The sequence below is a fragment of the Ixodes scapularis genome, unplaced genomic scaffold (genome assembly GCF_016920785.2).
Source record: "Ixodes scapularis isolate PalLabHiFi unplaced genomic scaffold, ASM1692078v2 PGA_scaffold5__190_contigs__length_132052651, whole genome shotgun sequence".
NCBI classification, from domain to species: domain Eukaryota; kingdom Metazoa; phylum Arthropoda; class Arachnida; order Ixodida; family Ixodidae; genus Ixodes; species Ixodes scapularis.
This window is the reverse complement of record NW_024609880.1, coordinates 87,657,569-87,678,779: the sequence shown is the minus strand read 5'-3', so window position 1 is coordinate 87,678,779 and position 21,211 is coordinate 87,657,569. Positions and strand designations below refer to the sequence as shown.

Genomic DNA, 21,211 nt, shown 5'->3' with positions numbered 1-21,211 from the left:
CCCGCGGAAGAGGAGTACGCCCCGCCCCTCACTCTCCTTGCGTTGCGGAGTTGAACGACGCAGCGTCTCGACTTCCGGCAAGATCTGGCAACCACGCCAGGCCGTGGTATTTTTTTGGTTTGGTGGGTTTGACGCGGTTTGCGAGCACATGTACTGAAGACGTGACCGGAGAAGTGCCACTGTGATGTTCCCAGAAGATGGAAAGTATCGTTCGTAATCGTCGTGCGCGCTTTCAAAGCGAAGGGAGTCACAGAATCCACGAGTGCGCAACCACGAGCCAAGGTTCACTCACGACAGCGCTGCGTTGGTTTCGGCGATCTCGTTCCGTTTGGTGCAACACGGCGATGAGACAGAGCTGAAACGTTTGTGGTGTGTGTAATGCGGTGCTAACACGGAGCGCAAATTGGTTGTTGTGGGGTTGACGTTCAACCAGTTAAGTCCCGTCGTCGTCAGCTGATCCAGTCAAACTGGTCCGGGAGGACGCTGGGAGCGTTCTTAAAAGTAAATCTGCCTCGTTCTGTTTCAAAATGTGGAAGTTTCCCGACGCATTCCGTGAGTAAAAAGCTGCGGGCGTTTTCAACAAAATTACTACGTTTTAATTGAACAATGGACTCCGCATTGTTGTCCTAAATCTGCCGTTTTTATGCTTCGGGTTGGACTGCGTTTGCACAGCGACGTGTTGCATCGTGCGGTGTGAATAAATTTGGGCACGATTTCGTACCTGCCTACAGATGCATGAACTGAGACCATTTTTATGTAGTGGACATAGTGCTTTTTTTATTTTCTGTCTAGTCGCGGACGTTAGGTGCACACGGGGCGAATCTCGACGGCCTCCAGAGCGATATGACGAGAACGTAACTGGACACGTTTGTCGCTACGCGAACGCCCGATTGCCTCCACCCAAATAGCATTCCTTTCGGGGCGACATGGCTGCTGGAAGGCTCACTGTCGGGATCACGCATCTAACATCTAACAAGTCAGCATTTTGCACGCACAAACAAGCAAAAAAAAAACACGCTAAGCAAGCAGAGGAAAACGAAAGAACCGCGCTATGAAAGCCAAAACCCCGCGTCGCTTCCTATCACTAACACCTGCGACAGCTGCTAAACACACACTACTTCACTTCAAGAAGTCTCACTCAAGCACCTGAGTCAGCACGAAACGACGAAACACTGATCACTTCGGCGAAACGGGTAGGCGAGACAGGCGGGAGCAGACTTCGGCGGCCATGAAAGATGGCGAAGCTTTTGTTTGTATGAATCCAAACGGAAGTGCCCGTCTTGTAAACCTTTTGTAAAGAATAATAACTCTCATCACATGGGTTATTCTTTAAACGTAAAAATATGCCGCTCAAAAGGAAATTGCAACGAATAACAAAGGTTTAACAACCAAGATCTAAGCTGTCAATCAAACTCTTAGCCAATGAGAACCTTTTGGGATTGACGTCACATAATCACAACTTCGTGGCGCGCGATTTAAAACGGGCGAAATAGCCGCAAACTAAAATCAGTCTCACGCAATAAATATTGCTGTAAAAAATGTTTTTTCTCGCGGAAAAATTGTTTTTTGACATGCTTGTCCCAATTAGGCTATTTAAAAAAAAACTTTTTTTTCTTTGCAGTTACCCTTTAAGGAAACAACACTGCATAAAACAGGGGTGGCCAAGCTGCGGCGAGAGCCGCATGCGGCTCTTCACGTGTTCAAGTGCGGCTCGCGGCTCCCTCCTCTAACCCCCCCCTCTCTTTCTTCCGTCTCCCTCCCGGTCACACGAGCATTTCTCCAAAAAGAAAAATGGAACGCGTTTTAAATCGAAAGATATGTTGCGGTTCGGTAGTCTTGTGCTACTGCTACCTTACGTACAGCTGGACTGCTTTTGACTCAGATAGATTGAAGGTAGTTTCGTTTATTGCTCTACACAAAAGATTCCCCCCCCCCCCCCCCCCCCGCGGCTCTTGGATGTTTCGGGGTTTTGTTTGCGGCTCTTAGGCCGGGTCATCCTGGCCACCTCTGGCATAAAAGGTTGAGCATGCAAGCTTTTTTTTTAAATAAAAAAAAAACTGGCCTTTTTTTTTTTGCATTAAAAGTAAAAGACTGTTATGACAGTTTATGAGGACATAACATTGAGATAAATCACTCGGATTGTAACGAGATGTCTAGTTCTGCCACAAATGCACAAAAGCTTGCATAAAGCTAGCTAGCATACAAAAGTATCTTAAAGGATACTGAACCGAAATTTGGATTTTGCAAAATAAGGCAGCAGAGTCGTTGAACGGGACGCTACGAACTTCAAAACGCCACTCATACATCGATATCTCAAACAGATGGCTGTACTTTTAGTAAAAAAGGACGCGATCAAGCGAAGTCTCTGACGTCATTGACCCCGGAAGAATTTGAGAATGAGGGGAAGCGGCCTCGCTTCACTTCACCAGCTCGACAAAGTGTAGCGAGGAGGAGAGGGAATGAGAATCGCGACGTGTCTTGTCTTGTCGGCCGTGTTCAATCCTGCACTTCTTTTCCAAAAATATGGCAACTTAGAGATATTGCTGTAGGAGTGATGTTTTTGGGGTTTTGCAGCCTATCCGTCGAGCCTTGTTTTGCGAGCTAGAAATTTCGATTCAGTACCCCTTTAACGTACGTGCAACACCAACACCACAAAATATGTCTCCAACATACTTTTGGAAGTTGTTAATTAAATAATAAGAGTCAATGAAGAGTTCCACAAATGAACAGATCTACTGCCTGCATATTCAGGATTTGCAAATACTCAGTCATTAAGATAAAACATTACCAACCAACCTGGGAAAAGTGAGCAGAGGGTTAGAATTGTGGAGCAGAGATCTTTTACGGGTGTCTTGTAGAAGAGTACCTAGAACAAGTAAATAAGCATAAGCCAAAGAAAATATATTTTTTCTTGATCAGAAATAGCAAGCAATCCTACCTTACGCTCCAAGAGAAACAACTTGAAAAGCAGCACCGCCTTATGCTTGAAATGCAAAATAAGGTCACGGGACGAAAGACCTGGAAAAGAGATGCTTGTTAAAATAGGACACAGTAAAAAGTTAACTGCATGCTTATGATAATGTCATCAGGCGGTACTTAAGAGGTACATTGTTTTCAATCCTAAACTTCTCACTGACATGCTGGAGCTGCTCTCTCGATGTAGTAGTGTATGTTCATTTACTGCATCAAGAACCTCCCCAGGTGAGGCATGGCTGCTTTGGGAGGAATACCAATTTCTACTTATAACCAAGCTCATTTAACACTTCTGTATGAGATTTCCCACCAGAGCCTGGGTATTTCAAGGTACACTGTCTTACTTTTCTCAGACAACCAAATCCAGAAGAAACTATTTTATTTGATGTAGTCGATGAACTGCTCTGCATGAAAGCTGAGTATCTTTTGAAATTCGAGCAACTATTTTGTGTTCCCAAGCTGTGGGTTAGACTATTAAATGAGATGAAATATAAAGCAAAAGGGAAAAGGTTCCGATGTTCCTCAGCCAGATGGCGCAAGGTACCACCCGATACGAAGGGTATAGCTGCCACTATCATCCATTGTTAAGCGGTGATGTGATGGTGTTGCGTCACTGGTGGGATTCTGGTGTGACTGTTGGTGGCTGTTGACATCGATGAAGATGAAATCCAACAAACACTCCCATTGGCCTGGAGGTTTATGTCGCCGCAGGAGCAGCTTCTCTTGATGTTGGAGAAAGAGGAAGACGAAGACCCGTTGACGTCGGTTATTTCGGCCGATGTTCAAAAGCCTTGATTCCGGGTCTTCGAGAGTGTCTCTGCCGAGCGATGGTGTTGTAGACCGTCCCCGTAAGTGTGCCATAGATGGAGCACGGCCTCACCAGGGTTTCAAACGTAACAGCATCCATCCAGGCAAGAAAAAACAAGGACATGTCGAGGGGAGGGGTGTAAAGGTTTCCAGGCTGGGTGGTGCAAGTTACAACCCGATACAAAGGGAATAGCCACTACCATCCATCCATCCATCGAGAAAAAGAAGGACTTGCCGAGGAAGGTCGAGCTGCCCTGGAGCATTTCTGGGCACAGCAACGAATTGAGGTTCTGGAAGGTCTCCTGGAGGAGGGACACCTTGCTGAAGTCCCGTTCCTCGAAGTATGCGTGGGTCACCAGCTGCAGCTTGGCTTGTATCAGACCAAAGAGCGGAAGCCGGCTCAGTACGCACACACTCTTCTGCACCGAGCTTCTTGTCACGTCTGCTTCGCGTCGAAGCAGCTTCTGCAAGGGACACGAGCATTGCAATACATACAACAGAACAAACGCTGAAGCTCCTACAGTTAGGAGCTTGAAAGTCTGGGTCCTTTAAAAAAAATTATTCAGGAATAATGCAGAAAATGACCAGTGAATCAGGCTGTAGAGTTTCCTCCAAAAGGCCATAAGAATTATCATAATGACTAAGCACTGAATAGTGACCTCAGTGGAGCTTCAGCTGTGTAAACAATTTAAAGTTGCACAAATAAAAGAGTACCAAAGATTGTGAGACAGCCTTAGGCAGTCCTGATGTACCACGAGGAATCTATGTCTGCAGAGTCTGAATGAGCGGATTCTGACTTAGAATTGTGATGCACTACAGAACACCCTTCTTCAAGAGGTCTCCAAGATGAAAACATGCCCTACTACTGGCATCTCATTACACTTGGGGTTGCAGGGCACTAGCAAACTGCATTTTTCGCAAGCTTTTTTTCAAGGTTTCAATTAGATTGATATCATACTCTAAAAGCTCTCCTGTCAGTTATGAAAAATATAAGAATCATAGTGCAAGTAACTCTAATACAGATTCCTTAAATCTATGCTCTAGCTGGAAAAAAGAAGAAAAAAAAAAAAGGGGGCACAGTAAACTGCCTATATTTTAAAATCAAGAAATCACTGATGTACAGGAATCATTACAAAACACAGAATAATGAAACTCACAGCAGACCAATTCAAGCTACAACAGGTACTGACAGCCCCATCTATAGGGTCTTGGAGGTGCCTGCTGTCTTCATATTAAGCTTACCATAAAGAAAGTAAACATGCTCTACCAGCTTAGACAATAGAAAATATCAGATATATTTCTAAATGTGTATAGGTACCCATACTAAATTGGTACCAAACAATAGTTGAGTCCTATTGTGGTTGCATATGAATATTCTAAACTAAAGAGCAAGCAAATGCTGTGCAACCTGAAAGCAGCAAGGGACATATCTCACCTCTGCATTGATCTGTCGATAGCAGGAGATCCCAAAGATGGACTGCTTGGGATTATCCAGAGCAGGCAAATGGAAATAAATGGTATCTGGGCAAGAAAAAAAAACAACAAAAAACGGGAGCCAATACTTTTATGATTTTCTGGACTTCGAAATAGTAAAACAACATCAAGACAATTGAAAAGACAGTGTTATAGACTCTTTTCTAAAACCATTTATCACTATTTATTTACTGGCACTGTTATCAGTATATAGTTAGACCATTCTCATTACATTGTTTTGGGGCCTAATGTATGTACGAAGAAAATATTGAACAGTTGTGACTGGCCGCAAATGCATCCGAGGCTGTACTTACCTTCTTCGTAATTATGCGCTCCATCCGGCAAAGCAAGCGACGGCAAATGCTTCCAAGGTTCAGGCAACTCTTGACTGTCCAAAGTGCCTCCTTCGATCAGGGGAGGATATGCATACTCCAACTGTGGGCACGGTAAGACAATACATGAGAACAAGCGCATAGTGGAGAGCAAGTCGTCTGCTTCGTGTGCAAGAGGCAACGTTATTAGATTAGTTTAGTTACGGAACTGCTCATAGACGCTGCATGCACGATCAGTACCCCCCCTCACTCACCACGACTCGCCTCCCGTCGTTCGACGTGCCAGACGGCTGCCATGGTAACTGCAGTTTATTCTATGAAATACATACATTTCGAAGCGCAGCGTATAGGTGGCGCTCCACCGTACTCTATGGAACACACTGCTTATAACCAAAAATCCAGATGGTGCTTCGAACTACAGGAGGCGGACTAAAGCAAGTGACCCCCTACCGCGCGAGTTCCACGACTGAGGTAATCTAGCAATGTTGGCAACAGCTTGCGGCGACGTCAGAACGACACCGGGCTCTGGATGGCTTTGATTGAAAGGATAGTGGGTAAACCTCAACGCTATATACCTTCAGGTCTACCCACTATTTTTTTTTTCAACCAGCCAATGAGAGCTCGGCGTTCTGACACCATCGCAACCCCTGTGCAAGAAGCAGACGAACTTGCGCTCCGCATAAGCCACAACGTCCATACATTTTTATTTCCATACACATGAACCAGAATCGGATAGTACCGAAATTTAACCGCGCGATCGACTCGCTTTCTAACTTCGTTTTAACACGCATTATTAACACTTAATCTATTGGTGTTTCTTTTTTTTCAGCATTGCTGCGAAATTTTTTTTAGACACCTGGGTGACACGACTGCCGAGACTCAGTTGTTAGTTTTGTTGTTGTTCTAGTGTTAGCTTAGCTGTGAGCACTCCAAATGCGTGCGTCACGCTCGAGACACATGCTGCTAAGCTCGTTGGCTCACCTGGTAACCTTTTATGTGATGGAATCCGACCACGACGACGTGAAGAATGGGAGACGTCGTAACAGGTGGCGGTGTTTCCATGTCCCCGGCCAGATTGAGTAGCGACGAGGGAGCGAAGCTTATTACACGATGCACAGATAGTCGCCGCACTTTTGCACTGACATGCGCGGCGCGAAGAACCGCGCAAGAGAATGGAGCGGCCTGGCCCCACGAACAACGGACGAGGTTTCTAGGCGAGCGGTGGTGTCAAGTCTCGGCATTCCGAGTGCCAACAGCGGCTATGCGATGGAAGCAGCGTTTGTTCTGTTTGCGCACTGAATTACTCAAGCGGCGACCGTGAGCATCAAGGTGCTGGCTTCAACGACGCACGTACGGCCAGGAAAAATTCGATAAACGGGAGCACTGCAGAACCAGAGCGCACCGAGCAGGCACCCAGCAACCGACCGCAGCAAAACCACCGACGACCTGACGCCATGAGACGCTCGTCACGCCACAAGTGTCGCTCTCGCGAAATTATGTTGCTGGGCAGCGTTTAATTACGGTACCACTCATTTACCGGCGGGACAGATTAAAATAAAATATTTTACACTTATTTTTTACGTGATTTAAAATATTTTACGCTTATAATACAAATTTCAAGAGTTGCCGGTTTGCTGCAGTTTTCAACGTAGCGAAAAAACGCTTGCCGGCCACAAACACTGAAAGTGTGGACGAAAAAAAAAAATGTAAACATCGTAAACATAGTAATCTTGTTACTACTTCGTAAGTGGTGTCAGCAATGTAGAGCAACGCCAGTGACGTGCTCCGCTACGTTACTGCCTGGGGGTGACGTAGTTTTGGCACGTTCGCGAGACAGACAAAACGTGCATTCTTTTTCCCTCGTGCTCCTAGTGCTTCCCCTCTCACGCTCGAGACAGCCAGACAGCGATGAGCATCGCTCGCCGCAGTCCTCCGAACGCACCTCGGTCGGGGACGCCACTCGAACCACCGCAGACACGCATCACTAGCCGTATCATCCATCGCCCATCGCAATCTGCGAGCTTCGGACACTCGGTTGGATGCTGATAAGATGGGGAGTCCTGCCGCCGCTCACGGCTTCCAAGTTTCCTGAAGCTATGAGGCGATCTTCGTCGCCATGGCTCCGAAGTTTCGGTTTCGCCGTGGTCGTCGTGCTCATCGTCGCATCGTGCCTTATTGCCGAAGTCGGAGCGTCGCCCGGGGATCAAGGGGCCGCGTACCAGTCGTGCGTGCAGCGATGCCTGACCGGCAACTGTTCGACGAGCGAACTGCTGACGCTGTTCAGCGCCCAGCGGCCTTGGTACCTCGGGGCGCTGCGCTGGGACTGTGCTGAGGAGTGTCGCTACGACTGCATGTGGCAAGCGCTGCAGTTTCTGCGGAAGCGGGGGAGACCCGTCACCCAGTTTCACGGAAAAGTCGGTGGTTTTTTAATGTTGTTTCCGTGTTCGATCGAGTAGGCCGGTTCCTAATGGCTACCTTGTCTCGCGTCGTACGTCGATGTTATGTAGGTCACGTCGCCCAGCTGCGTGTATAGATGCACAAACTCGAGCGTTAGATTTCAGTGCTTGCCGGGCTGCCTTTGTGCTGTCCCACGTCGAAAAATCGAGATGCTTTAAGGAACATACTAACTTATTATAGACTAACCCACCCTGAAATATATGCAAGCTTTTATTGCTGTGGAAGTTCTCGACAAGAAATAGAGGCTTGCAGTGAGACCGTCGGTGGAGAAAGGCGAAATATACATATATATACACACGGTGCTATCTGTACCACCACATCTCACGAGAAATAATAATTTTCGCAATTTTTCGCTACTTGATTTTTGAATCTCCAAAACCAAGGAGTAACCCTAATTTTCATAATAAATTGTTACATGCATTTTTTCTTTTTTAATTTCTTTTCCAAAATTAGAAGAGCATACCCCATCTGTTTGGACTTACCACCAGGTATTAATTTTTGTAGGAAAATTACAACTCGCAGGGTCAGAATTTTTATGCACTGGTGGACAAAGCAATACAATGAATTGTCCCATAGCGTGTAGTAATCATGTGTTTAAGACGATGGCCTGGGTTTTTTGGAGGGATTCCCTTACAGGTTCCGTCGCTGTGACAGAGTGAATATATAATCTCCCATGTTGCTTGCAGTGGCCGTTCCTGCGGTTCTATGGCATCCAGGAGCCGGCCTCTGTGGCATTCTCCATCCTCAATGGGTTCTGCCACCTGTGGATGTGGCGCAAGTTCAGGCGCCTGGTGCCCCGCTCCGCCCCCCACTACCTCATCTGGAAAGGGCAAGCTGTAGTGAGCACCCGTCTTCTCCTCTTTCTAGTCTTTGTTGATTGATTCTTTGAACGCTTTTTGTTAGGGGCCGCGCTTGTCAACAGCCCAATGTGGAGTGCACGTTCATCTGCTTCTTGCTCGGGGGTTCCAGTGACAATAGAACGCAGAGCTCTGATTGGCTCTGATGGAGGGATGGTGGGTGGACCTCAGTGCTAGCTGCCTTGAGGTCTATGCACTGTCCTTCCAATAGGAGCCAATCAAAGCTCGGCGTTTTGTGTCACTGCAACCCCTGTGCAAGAAGCAGATGAACGTGAGCTCTGCGTAGCCTATGGAACACTGGTTCAGCAACATCAAACAAAAATGATAAAATCAGCACATTAAAAAAAAACAATATTGCTATGCTCAGTGCCATCCGCCATGAAGACATTCAAAAGACTCTTTTGAAATTCAGTCTGGCCACTTTGATCATTATCATCATCTGAGGAATGGCATGTATGCTGTGTATAATGCAAGGCAGGAACACTTGAGACTTTAGTACGATGCAACACAGGAATTGAATACGGGAGCTGCATAGGCATTCATTTCTAACTCGGGTCCAGTCATTCTGTTGGTGGCACATATTCTACTTTACAGCCCCTTGATGTCAAACATTTTTCACGGCTTCAATGTTGTTTGGTGCTTTTTGCATTTAATTGCATTTAATCATAACCTTAAAATGCAAGCTTTTCAGCCTTGTTGGTGTTAGACTGGTGGCAGCTGGTAAAACCTGTTTGCTCTACTGACGTCTAACCCCTGGTTAGCTCAATTGGTAGAGCGCTCCAGCCTCCTCTGGAAATGGAGAGGTCCCGGGTTCGATACCCGAACCAGGCGGACTTTTTCGGTCATGCACCAGTCACCTAGCTGCATTTGGAGATTTGTGTTTTTCCTTTATTTTTACCTTTTGCATATTTGTCACCATCGAAACTGAGAGATCCAGAAAGTGTAAGGTAAAAAAACTTCGGGGACACTTAAGCTTTGCCTTTAAGAGCGCCACCTGTAGGCGATAGCGTTATCAACCCCCGTTCGCAAAGCATTAAAGGGAAGCTACGGAGGTTCTTGAAAACACTTTCAGCCTTTCCACTCTGGTGAAGAAGGAAGACCAGCGAAGCTGTACTATGATGGGACGACCTCAAGGACAACTTCTTGGACGACCTCAAGGACGACATCTAGGACAGCGTCTAGGACGGCCTCAGGGGCGACGTCTAGGACGACCTCAGGGGCGGCATCTAGGACAACCTCAAGGACGATGCCTAGGACGACCTCAAGGACGATGCCTAGGGCGACGTCTAGGACGACCTCAAGGACAACGTTTAGGACGACCTCAAGGATGATTTCTAGGACGACCTCAAGCATGACTTCTAGGATGACCACTCGGACAACCTCAAGGACGACGCCCAAAGAAATTCAGCCTTTTCAGAGTGGAAAGGCTGGAAAGATTGCCGCCATCTATGAGCGAGGCCGGCAAGCCGGCTGTCTGGTTGCCACCGTCGCTCATACATGGCGGTAGCTGTCCAGAGTTTTGTGTCGACATTTGTTAGGTACCGGACACAATCCTGGGGAACCTAGCCCTTAACAGCTCTGCTGTAAAAATGAGTTATAAGTGAACTCTGATGTATTTTTACCCTGTGAACCCGAATACCAAAGCTATTTGCTGTGCAAGTATTGTTAAACGCGAGAAAATGAGAAAGACAGTTGCTGTACGTGACGTCATCAACGGATCTTTTGGCCGCCCAAGGCTAGGGAGGCGGGGCTTCAGCCCTATTCTGAAACTGCTCTTATGGCTCTCCGGCGCATTACATTGAAACATAATTGTTATATCTGTTATTCTAAAGGCCAAATGAACGCAATACAAGTGGTTTTTTTTTTTCAAATGCAGAAGTGCCCCACCTTCCCTTTAAACCCGCGCTCATTCTCAAGCCGTGCAAGCGTATGCGTAGTCTAGTCGGTAGCGTCACATGTTTTCATTGAAATTTTCCCTCTACATTTGGCGGGAAAATTTCCTGCTTTATTTGTCAGGAAAATGTTCCACTCAATTTGGCGGAAAAAGTTTTTGTGAAATTTTGCGGGAAAACTTTTTACTAAATTTAGCGGAAAATTTTTTTCTCCAAATTTAGCTATCACTTTAAAACACAGATTCTCGACTCCTGTTGACTAGCGAACATGATGGTGCCCGGCAAAATACTACCGACCGCATGTCAATTACCGCCATTTGTACGGAGAAGGTAAAATACTAATGGAGCCACCAGATAGCACTGAATTTCGAATTTTGTCCATGATCTGATTGTGTTTACGGTGCTTTTTGTAGAAAAGGAGAAGGGAGCAAAGAAAAGATAGAATATTTGATTTAGCAATATTGCCAGTTTTGTTGGACAAGGGAGCTTTACACTTTACACAAACGCTGCAGAAAACAAGATGGAAAATGAAAATAAGCAGTTTATTCTTATACTATGAGAAAATAAACTGACTAAACAAAACTAAAATAATTTCGAAGTGTGCTACAAGGCAGTGACTGCAAACTGTAAGCTTTATATACTCTACGAACCCCACTCTCATGTTTGTCTTTTCTTTGGAGCATTTTACAAACCAGAAATCTCATCTTTTAGGGCAGCTGTTACAGTCGGGCTGCCACCAACCTTGGCCTTTATTAAGTGTTTTAGCAGCTAGACTGATTGTGTTGACTATACTGCATGAGGCGATATCACGGAGATGCACTGGAGGTTGTGGTTAAAGTGGATTGCGTCAGAGCCGCCCCGTTGCAAGTGCGCTACGGTCCGGTTACGTTTCTCAGCAACTGTGTTTGCACTGACAGGCTGCTGAAGAGACAATGCTGTTCTGTTTTCCTCCTCTCCACAGCTGTCAATCAATGCCTGGTTCTGGTCAACCGTCTTTCATGCTAGGGATACTCCAGTTACTGAGGTGAGTGTTGGCACCAAAGTGACGTCACAATAAAATCAAAACCCGAGGTGTGCTTCAAAGCATGTAAAACCGTCTACGAACGCTTAACGATCCTGAAGCGGTAATGCTTTTGACACTTTATGACCACTTTATGAAAGTGCTGGAATAATTTAGGGAAATGTGTGCATTGCAAGAAACAACAATATCCACTCAGTGATGTTTTAGGGCTTCCCAAGAAGCACATGTTGTTATTTGTTTATGCTATTCTTGCACACAAACATTTTATTTTGTGTTAAGGTAAAAAGGAAGACAAAAATTACTTTTTAGGTATGTGGTATTGAACTTATTTATTTATTATTAGCGGCGAGAAGTTTTGGTGATGCCCTCCTACGGTTCCCCCTTGTAACGTCATTACCTTGCAAACAACAAGTTTGATGGTGTTTTTAAATAGCATGGTGGAAGCTTGAAATCATTGCGCTCTCAAAGGAACACTGCCAACACCTTCAAAATTAAAGTTCTTTCATTCCTCTTATTTCCGTCGATGATAAATCCTTTTCCGACGTCATAGTCAACGTTTGGCCAATCGTGGAAGGCCGACCGCAGCGACGCTTTCGGTCGCGCTCGTCGCCAATTGCTCAGCAGTTTTTAATTTTTTTAGTCCAAGGTGTGAGGGTCAAAGGCCTTTTTGCATGCTCCTCATGAGCTTGCACACATTATGGTGCTCATGCAACCGTGCTAGTGAAGTTGTTACTCAATAATAGCAGCAAGTATGCTGCTGTGATATCTGACATTGCATAGAGTTATCAGACTTAGGTACATAGGCGTAAACTACGGGGGGGGGGGGGGGGGGGTGCATCGGGGCTCGTGGCCCCCCTGGTGAGATCCGGAGGGGGCAGAGCCCCCTCGGGCCCGGGCCATGATCCTTGCCGAGACGCTGTTTATGTGCCATGAAACGAGTTTCTAAATGGAATCCTAGCATACTTCCGGGGGGGGGGGGGGGGGGGGGGGAGGGAGGAGGGGGAGGGAGGGGGGGGTGCTTTTTTGCTTGCACGAGAAAGCACCCCCCCCCCCCCCCCCCCCCCCCGGTGAACTTCTCAGCCTGCCCCCCCACCTGGGAAAATCGAAAGTCTACACCGCTGCCTAGGTAGTCGTTTAATTACACAATTTTTGGACTGAAACTTTTGCACAGGTTGCATAGAAAACAGCCGACTTATTTTTATATTTTACTCTAAATAGTTTCTGTTTCTTCCCGTCATGACTCGAAACCGAGTAGTGAGATCACCTTTGAAAGAGTGCTGTATTTCTGTTGTAACTTTCCAGGGAGAGTCAGCCCATAGAAAATCTATGTTGTTTTTATCTTATTTTCCTTCTTCCCGCTCTGCAGAAACTGGATTACTTTTGTGCCTTCTCCCTGGTGCTCTATTCCCTGTACAGCCTTTTCATGAGGTAAGTAGAAACCGCCGAAGGTTGCTGCTCATATATACCATATTCACTGATGCCTCGTTAGCCGTATCGGTGTTACTTGAACCATCAGCTTTGTTCAGGCCAAGGTACAACTTCAAAACATGCAGTAAAGGGGAACTAAAGCAGATTTTTATGGTGTATCCGGTTCATTTCACATGTTAAGAGAACAATGCAATTCTCTTTAGTATCGCCTAAAATTGCTACACACCAAATATTTCAATCTAATTCCGCCTAAATGGTGATGAAACTGGCAAGCCAAGTTTGAGATGCATGAAATCACCAAAATCTGCTAGTCCTAGCGGGCAAGGTGTGGTGAAGACAACAGCGCAGTCAATACCACAGTGTTGGCACAGCCCACCCTGCGCTACCTACATCATGCTCGGGGCTCTCGGAGCGATCTGTTTTGTTTGTTTTGTACTTTTTTGAGCGAACCCTATAGGTGGCGCTAACACCATGCTCATCGTTGCCCACGTGATTCGCAGAACGCACGTGCACCTGTGTTCTCCCGTGCAAGCACGCATTTTTGCCGGCAGCGTCTGTCAAGTGCGAGAGAGCCAGTTTGCGACGTTGAGCGCGGCGTACTGCTACTAGCCCGTCACGACATATTTACATGGGGCTTACTGAACTTCACTTTCTACTAATGTCTTAAAAGAACAAGCCTTTGGGAAAACTTTCCTTTTTCTGTGCTAAAACTCAAGTTGCGGTCGCGGTAGTATAAGAGGTATCAGGTGTAGAGGACTGCCGATCGTAGCAGACGACACTTTCGTCCTTGCTCTCGGCCGCCAGGTACGTGACGTGGCGATTTGTATTACATGGTTAGAGATGTAAGTGATGACACAGGAGCAACAATGCCTGCCTCAGGCAAGGTTTCAGTTTGTGGTAAGCCTTAAATAAAAACTGCGTAAAAAATATACTTTTTTTTTTATGAAATGACATTCAATTGTTAATTACTATTTCGAAATATATAATCAACCGTTAACTCAAATTTCTTGGAATTAACCGGAGTTGCCCTTCAAGGAAAAGGGGCAACCCTACGCATGTTTATTCAGGAGTTTTTCACTGTGTGGTACTGTTATAATGGTAATGGAGGGCATGAGTGACACTCGTGGTTAGTAGCCAAGGGGTTAAAGTTATTCACTAGTAACTGGCACCGGTAGCCTTGGGTTTGCGACGTGCATTACCAGGTCGTGTGGTTGGCACCAAAAGCCCTCTTTTGCTTTTCCCGTACAGGGTCCTTGGAACACCGCACAGTGTGCTGGCCTCCCTGTCGGTGACCATGCCTTTTGTGGCCTTCTTTGCCTACCATATCCACTACCTGGCCTTTGTGCACTTTGACTACGGCTACAACATGCTGGCCAACGTCACCGCAGGTACTGTGCTTGGGGACGCTGTCGCAGACCCTGGTTTTTACTTTGTTCAGTCTTGGAAGAAGGATTGAAAATTGATTCAGCGGGAGGGCGGGGTCAGATACTTACTAAATCCCTTTTGCTTCGGTAACAATTAAGGGTAACGTGAAAAGACAGTAGATTCAGCGTAGCCTTCCATACCGGATCTTGGTTTTGGGCTTTTGTACAGAACAAAAGCTAACCAACCCGTCAGATTTGTTTCCTCTTCAAGCTTTCATTTGCTCCGTTTTTTCTTGCTGTAGTTTATTCCACCGGAATTCCCACCGTAGATGAGTGATTTGGCCAGTGTGGTTACAGGAATGCACACTGCTGATTACAGAAATGCGCACTGCTGTGCTGCTTATCCAGATCAAAACAGGCAGGGTTGGGGATAGAACAGAAGATACCCGGGTCCTGCAGCGCGACCTCGCTCTACGTGCTCCGATCCGCAGTGTGCCAACACTCTTGGCGTCTGATTTCGATTTGCCCAGCCCAATAGACCAGTTTCAAAAATTGCAGGAGGCTGTGCACAATGAATGATGAGGACATCCTCTGTGCTCCTCCTTGGCATGAGAAAGCGGGTAGCACTAGCAGAGTTGCACGCCTGCTATCTCCTGCTTACCTGCGTTTCCTCCGTTGTCTGCTACAGCCGATTTTATACAGCCAGTTCCCAGAATTCTTTTCTGGTGTCACATAGAACACTATGTTTTGTAGCAGCTCCATTGGGAAAACCACTTTGGCTCTATCGGTGTTTTTAACATAGGCTTCTTATCCGATCCTCCCCCTTTGCTCCATCCGAGGGAGTTTCAGTACTTTCCCAGAGTTCCAATTCCCGATGAATTCCCCAGGGCTGCTCAACTCGCTGGGCTGGCTGGCGTGGTGCTGGTGGCACCGGCGCAGGCGCCCCTATGTCTGGCGCTGCGCCTTGGTGGTGGCCGCCCTCAACCTGCTTTTGCTCCTCGAGCTGGGGGACTTCCCCCCGTGGCACTTCCTGCTGGACGCACACGCCCTCTGGCACCTGGGCACGGCACCTCTGCCCCTCCTGTGGTACAGGTGAGGCTGGCCTGGGGCATCCATCTATAAACACTTTCGAGGACGACCCCGCAGCATTGCCATCTTGCTGCTGGGCTGTGTAGATCGTCCGATAGTCAAGCCTTCGTGCTAAGGCGGGTCCTCGGTTGCTGGAATGGTGCCACAACAAAGCTCTTCTCATCCATGATGGCCAGAGTAACTTTTGAACCGTGGCTGCTTGCAAATGCGCGTACGGGCCGAGCAAGCAAATCAATTCATTTCTAGAGATGTCCCAGCTGAAATTTGCTATGAAACTGCAGTTTTAAGAGAGTGAGCCTGTTTAAATTGAAAGCTAAAAGCCTGTTTGATGTTGTAGCCAATTTGAGAGAAATATTTGAAGGAGAGACAAGGTTCCTGTCTAGCGTGTTACTACTATGATTGAGTCTGCCAAGCGACAAAGTTAGTGCAACAACATTGAACTGTTAATGAGCATAAAGTATGATCATAAAACTTTTTGTGCCTTGAAGCATAATCTCCTAGAGTGCGAGCATGTAGCTGCCTTAGCAACTTTCCAGATCTTATATGAGCAAAAAGCAAATTTGATACATATTTAGATGTTACATTACTACGTACGGCGACGCACATTTGTGTTGTAGTGAAAAATTTAACCCAGCACGGTACGACCCTTAACCTGGAGTCTTCATTGTGTACTGCACAGTAATGGTACTGCACAGTAATGGTACTGCACAGTAATGGTACTCCTCACTGGTACTATGCCCGCGCAGCTAGTACAGTATAGGGCAAGGGCGAGGACGGAGCCCAGGATCCCTAGGCTCTTTTGACATGAGCACTTAATGCATTGAGGTTTATGCAAAGTAGGGCCAAGGGGCTGCTGGATCAATGAATGGATATTAACGGCTGTATCCTTTATGATGGGTGGTAGCCTGCATGGAATGGCCTCACTTTGTTGCCAGCTCAGTGACCATGGCATCTGGTGGTGGCAAAAAGTAGATGCTAGCGAGCTTCGGTGCTTTGTGAATGTCTAGAGACTTTTTACCGGTTTTCCAGCACCAGCAGAACGTGCCACAGTAACATACGTGCAAGCGGGAAGGCGTTCCATCTAGGCCTATACGTAAGGCTGGTCGTATAGATGAATGGATGAACAATTGAAACATAACTCATTGCAGGTTCTTGATTGACGACAGCCTGTACGAGTTACACAAGAGCAGCAAGGCTGCGAAAGACGGCGGTACCCAGAACGGAGCGAGCCCGCTCCCATGCCCTTCTTGCGAGAGCCACGATCCGTAAGCCACAACTCCGCTCATTCCTCTTTTTAAAGAGCAGTTGCCGCCATGATTGGTTCATGCCTCGTCTAACCGATATCTGGTGCACGAAATTACTCGTATACACTTGGTCAGTACAGTATATGTATCTGGGATACCGTGCCTGTGCTACTTGGCACATCAATAGAATTCAGTATTCATTTGACTTACTTATTTGTGCCTCGCTATACTTTATCATCTTTTACTCAAAGCGTGGGTTCTCAAACTGGGTTCCCAGGAGTGGTTCCCCAGAGTTCCCTCAGTGTTCCCAGAGCTCTGAGGTCTCCTCAGCTGATCCTGTCCTGAAGCATTGTTCCAGTTTAAGCACCAATTTCGAAGATCCTAGCCATTTATTGGAGCATAAATAGGACTTGGTGTTTTCGGATAAGTCCGAAAATCAAAAAAAAAAAATGCCCGCCGGTAAAAAGTTTTGTCACCCGAGATTTATCCGATAAACTCCAAATTTTTATGCCCTCAAAAAAAAAAAAAGAAAAGAAAGATGGTATTTTAATTTAGTTGGTCAGCATACAGGGTAAATGGTCCCCAAAAAGAAAATTTCATTCTGGTTTCCTACAAAAACTCGAATCATTGGCAAACAAGTTTCATTCAGGACAACAGGTCATTGTGCTTCTGTGGTTACGACAAGAGCCACTGTAACGGTTTCAAGTTTGGACCATACTATTTGTGTTTCTTAGTGGAAGGAGAGGTTGTGTTTTTGTAACAGAAAAAGCTATGAACCATAGAAATTGCATAAAAGGGGAAAGTGGGGAAAGCTTCTAGTATTTTACACCGTTTACGACTCCATCCCATGCAGCGGTGGGGAGATGAAATAGGATGGAATAAAAACGAGCTTACCAGTGGCTACCTCCAGGAGTTTGGAGAATTTGAGGAATCAACATTTATCGAAGCAGCACTCATTTGCAAGTTTTGCCCTGGGACGGATTAGTATTGCCACGCGCGTCTCCGAGCAAGCGCACTCGTGGCCGAATGGTTATCGTTCTTGACTCGCATGCAAAGGGCCGAGATTCAGTGCCTGGGAGCGGACGCACAGTTTTGTTATTTCTGTAAATGTTGCGTTCTGGTAAATTCGAGAACCCTGTCGCTTGTTCGAAGACCGAATGCTCTCTGCGCCAAACCTTCTACGCCGATTGTTCCAGAAGCCCACACATGTACTTAAGGGGCTCCGCGTGGCAAGTTGGAGTCGGTCTCGCCCCCAGCGCTCGATCCTGCTGTTGCATCGCCATCGATGTGTGCAACGCTAGCCTTCTATTTTGTTTTGAGCACAAGTTCGCTTCATTAAACGTTTAGTTTCCTTCAGTCATTCGTTGCCTCATCAATTGTCATCCACGAAAGTATTGCCAGTGGCAAGGGTGGCAACGCAAATCCAGTTAAGAAATATTATTCAGTACAACGGCATTCTTTTGTTTCTAGCACATGTTTACACCCGGATATTATTTATTCTTATTTCTGAAAAAAAAAAATAGGAAACACTGCTCAAGAATGATGCACGTTCCCCAAGATGGAAAGGTTTAAGATCTAGTCTTTATTTTTTTATTTTTTTACTTTTCCAGGTTGCTCTCTAAAGTGGGCGGCCAACTCACACAAAACGGCAACAGCATCGGGGACTGCTCGGGGTACACCTGACACGTACATCATCCCTGGACGGTGCACCTCCGACGTCGGACCGTCCGAGTGCCAACGTCGGGGGCCATCGTGTCGGAGGAGCTTCTGCAAATGCCAAACGCTTGGGCGCGGTTTCTGCTTGGGACGCCAGACTTTGGGTGACGGGAGTATGTTTGTTCGACTTTGACACAGCTTTTACTGCACGTTACCTCGTTGGTTTGTTTGTTTGTTTGTTTGTTGTTGTTGTTAACCATTTCTGGTAAAGAAGTTTAAAGGGCCAATGTTTCGAGAAAGTTGTCTAGGCACATTTGAGCCGCGGCGGACGTTGCTCCATGTTCTATCTTCCTGTTGTTTGCTCCAAGAGCAAATGTAGCACTCTTGACAACTGGCACTGGTACGAGCGCCATTGTATCCGCTTCAATATTTGAGGTCGTCTACCGCAGCATCGCTTCCCCACTACTTCTCTACAACCTTGTGGTGCAGCCTGGTGCAAACAGTCTCTTGTAGAAATTGTATGCGTAAACAAGCGAGTTGGCTCTCCCACCACAGCAACGCCGTCGAAGATCGTCGAACCATTCCAACTGCCAAAACATTCGGCTGTACCACAAAGTTGGAGCGGCCGTGACCTCTTCACCACCTAGTCCTGCCTTCCATCTCTCGTCAAGGAAACGCTCACACTTCCTAGCTACGCGAATGTAGAGATCACTTCTGGTGTAACCGAGACAATCCGCACATGCTTACACCACTTTACACATCTGACACGGCTCACGCACGCAATAAGTGGAAGTATCATTAAACCTAATATTACACTGCGTTACCTCCTGCTTCCTGGGACGAAGAGAGAGAGAGAGAGAGACTTGCCCGTGCCAAAATACAAACGTATCCGACAGTCGGTTTCGAGTCCTGCCATCTATGTAAGAAACGCCGTGCTTTTTCGAGCTTTGGAAGGCTTCGTTAAAACATTGGGGCTTGGTAGGTTGCCAGGGGATACATTTCCCGATCACTAGGTCGGAAACAAACCAACCTGCATATATGAGGTTTGTTTCCCACAAGTCGCATAAAACGAGACCCTTAGCTCCAAGTCGTGTTACTAGGATGATACGGCAGTCCCAACGAGTTTATGGAAACGAGTTGGAGGGGAGAAAAGTTACGCACAATTTTTTTTTTTTTGCGCAATCTAATTGCAAATACTGGGCCTTCTTTTTTTTTGTTTTCCACGTAAGAGCAGTTGTATAATCTGTTGCAGGTTAATAAAAGTGGGACAAGCTCCTGCCACAAAGCCCTCCACTTGTTCCACTTCGCAGAGTGAGCTGCAGAGAGGAGGCAAGTGGAAAGGAGAAAATTATCGTGGCGAGCGGAGAGCTTTGTAAAAGGAACTTGTCCTGCTGTTCCCTGCAACAGACTGTAGTGAATGACACATTTCACTTTGTTTAGGTTTCTGCGGAAATGGAGCTCGGTACTCCGAAAGAAGTGACTGGCTCTTTAAAGATCAAGACTATTCGTTAACATTCGGATTAGAAAAATAGGAAAGCAGGTAAACTTCTTTTCAGCCGAACGTGAACAATATTGTAGGCCGCGCTTGCAGCACACCGTGAATACATACGTGCCTTGATCGTTCCACCGAGCGAACAAATGCAGACGGTTGCCCTCGTTGAAGCGTTGCATTCCAGTAACCTTGTCTCGTGTACAAAAGAGTGAACGGTGGAGGGTTCAGGGTTCTATTTTCGCTCTGCATTTAGTCTAGTCAAAAGAGTTCACCATTCCCGTCTGTTGCAGACAAGGCAGAGCCAGATCAAAGGATAGTACTATATAGCACTATATGCAGAATGCTTGTTTACATTGTTGCCCCACTACAGCGTAGAGTTGGCTAGGGTGTTTTGCGGAGGGTTGGGTTGGAACTCCTTTTACTGGGTTGGACCTGCATTTTGGACGTTCTTAATAAAGAGGTTTATAGCAAATTGTGTCGTGTCGACTTTCCTGCTGCGGACGGTAATCGTCTGCTGCACGCCGGCATCTGTCGAGCTGTGGAACACATTCCGAGCATATGTGCAGTTGCTCTCTGTGGAACATCGGACAACGCACATTTGTCCGCAGCTCGGCGACTTCATTTTTTGCCTGGGTAAGGCAAAACACTGACAGCGACACCTAAAAAAGTCTTTTTAAGATGCCTAGCGTTCAGCACCCGCTCAAAGCTCGCACAATGCTCAAATGCCATCATAGGTAGGAAGCCTCTGCTGGAGGCAGAACAACCGAGACCTTCCCACCGTCCTCATACTGTCGGGGATGAGAACGGCAGGTTGAGCACAAGATCGGTAGAGGGGAAACACTGTATGAAACCATTTGCCGCAAGAACCCTCAATTGCAAGGACTAGCGTTCTCCGTGCTTGCGCGAATAACGAGTGGAAACTGGCTTTATAGCTCGTGCGAGACTTTATAACTATGCAAAGAGCAAGTTCGTCTGCTTCTTTTGCAGGGGTTGTGATGACGTCAGAACATCGAGCCCTGGCTCCGATTGGAAAGAGTGGGTAGACCTCAAGGGAGCTTGCTTGGAGGTCTAATCACTATTCTTCAATCAGAGCTTTGCGTTCCGACGTCATCGCAACCCCTCCAAA

At 46.6% G+C, this 21,211-nt stretch overlaps 2 protein-coding genes across 2 annotated transcripts in view; one reads left to right on the top strand and one right to left on the bottom strand.

Moving 5' to 3' along the window:
- The window catches only part of LOC8034134 (late secretory pathway protein AVL9 homolog), a 31,474-nt gene extending 24,402 nt beyond the window's left edge, over positions 1 to 7,072 (bottom strand). The window contains exons 1-6 of the mRNA XM_029984260.4: positions 6,567 to 7,072; positions 5,568 to 5,688; positions 5,216 to 5,301; positions 4,016 to 4,244; positions 2,939 to 3,018; positions 2,797 to 2,866 (exon numbers count right to left, since the gene is read on the bottom strand). Of these exons, the coding sequence (XP_029840120.3) occupies positions 2,797 to 2,866; positions 2,939 to 3,018; positions 4,016 to 4,244; positions 5,216 to 5,301; positions 5,568 to 5,688; positions 6,567 to 6,647 (667 nt within the window). The 5' untranslated portion in view covers positions 6,648 to 7,072. The remainder of the gene's footprint in view (positions 1 to 2,796; positions 2,867 to 2,938; positions 3,019 to 4,015; positions 4,245 to 5,215; positions 5,302 to 5,567; positions 5,689 to 6,566) is intronic.
- A 185-nt stretch (positions 7,073 to 7,257) lies between these two features.
- On the top strand, positions 7,258 to 20,557 carry LOC8034135 (post-GPI attachment to proteins factor 3). Its single transcript, XM_002407937.5, has 8 exons — positions 7,258 to 7,999; positions 8,729 to 8,881; positions 11,753 to 11,815; positions 13,179 to 13,240; positions 14,489 to 14,628; positions 15,492 to 15,696; positions 16,842 to 16,958; positions 18,548 to 20,557. Exons 1-8 carry the CDS (start codon positions 7,625 to 7,627, stop codon positions 18,618 to 18,620), a joined length of 1,188 nt encoding a protein of 395 aa, XP_002407981.4. The 5' UTR covers positions 7,258 to 7,624; the 3' UTR covers positions 18,621 to 20,557.
- Positions 20,558 to 21,211: the final 654 nt, after the last annotated feature.

Excerpts from the sequence above, each read along its gene's own strand:
- LOC8034135 (XM_002407937.5), top strand. The coding sequence starts at position 7,625 with ATGCTGATAAGATGGGGAGTCCTGCCGCCGCTCACGGCTTCCAAGTTT. Across the intron at positions 11,816-13,178 it reads GGGATACTCCAGTTACTGAG|AAACTGGATTACTTTTGTGC; the intron begins GTGAGTGTTGGC and ends CCCGCTCTGCAG. Across the intron at positions 13,241-14,488 it reads CTGTACAGCCTTTTCATGAG|GGTCCTTGGAACACCGCACA; the intron begins GTAAGTAGAAAC and ends TTTCCCGTACAG.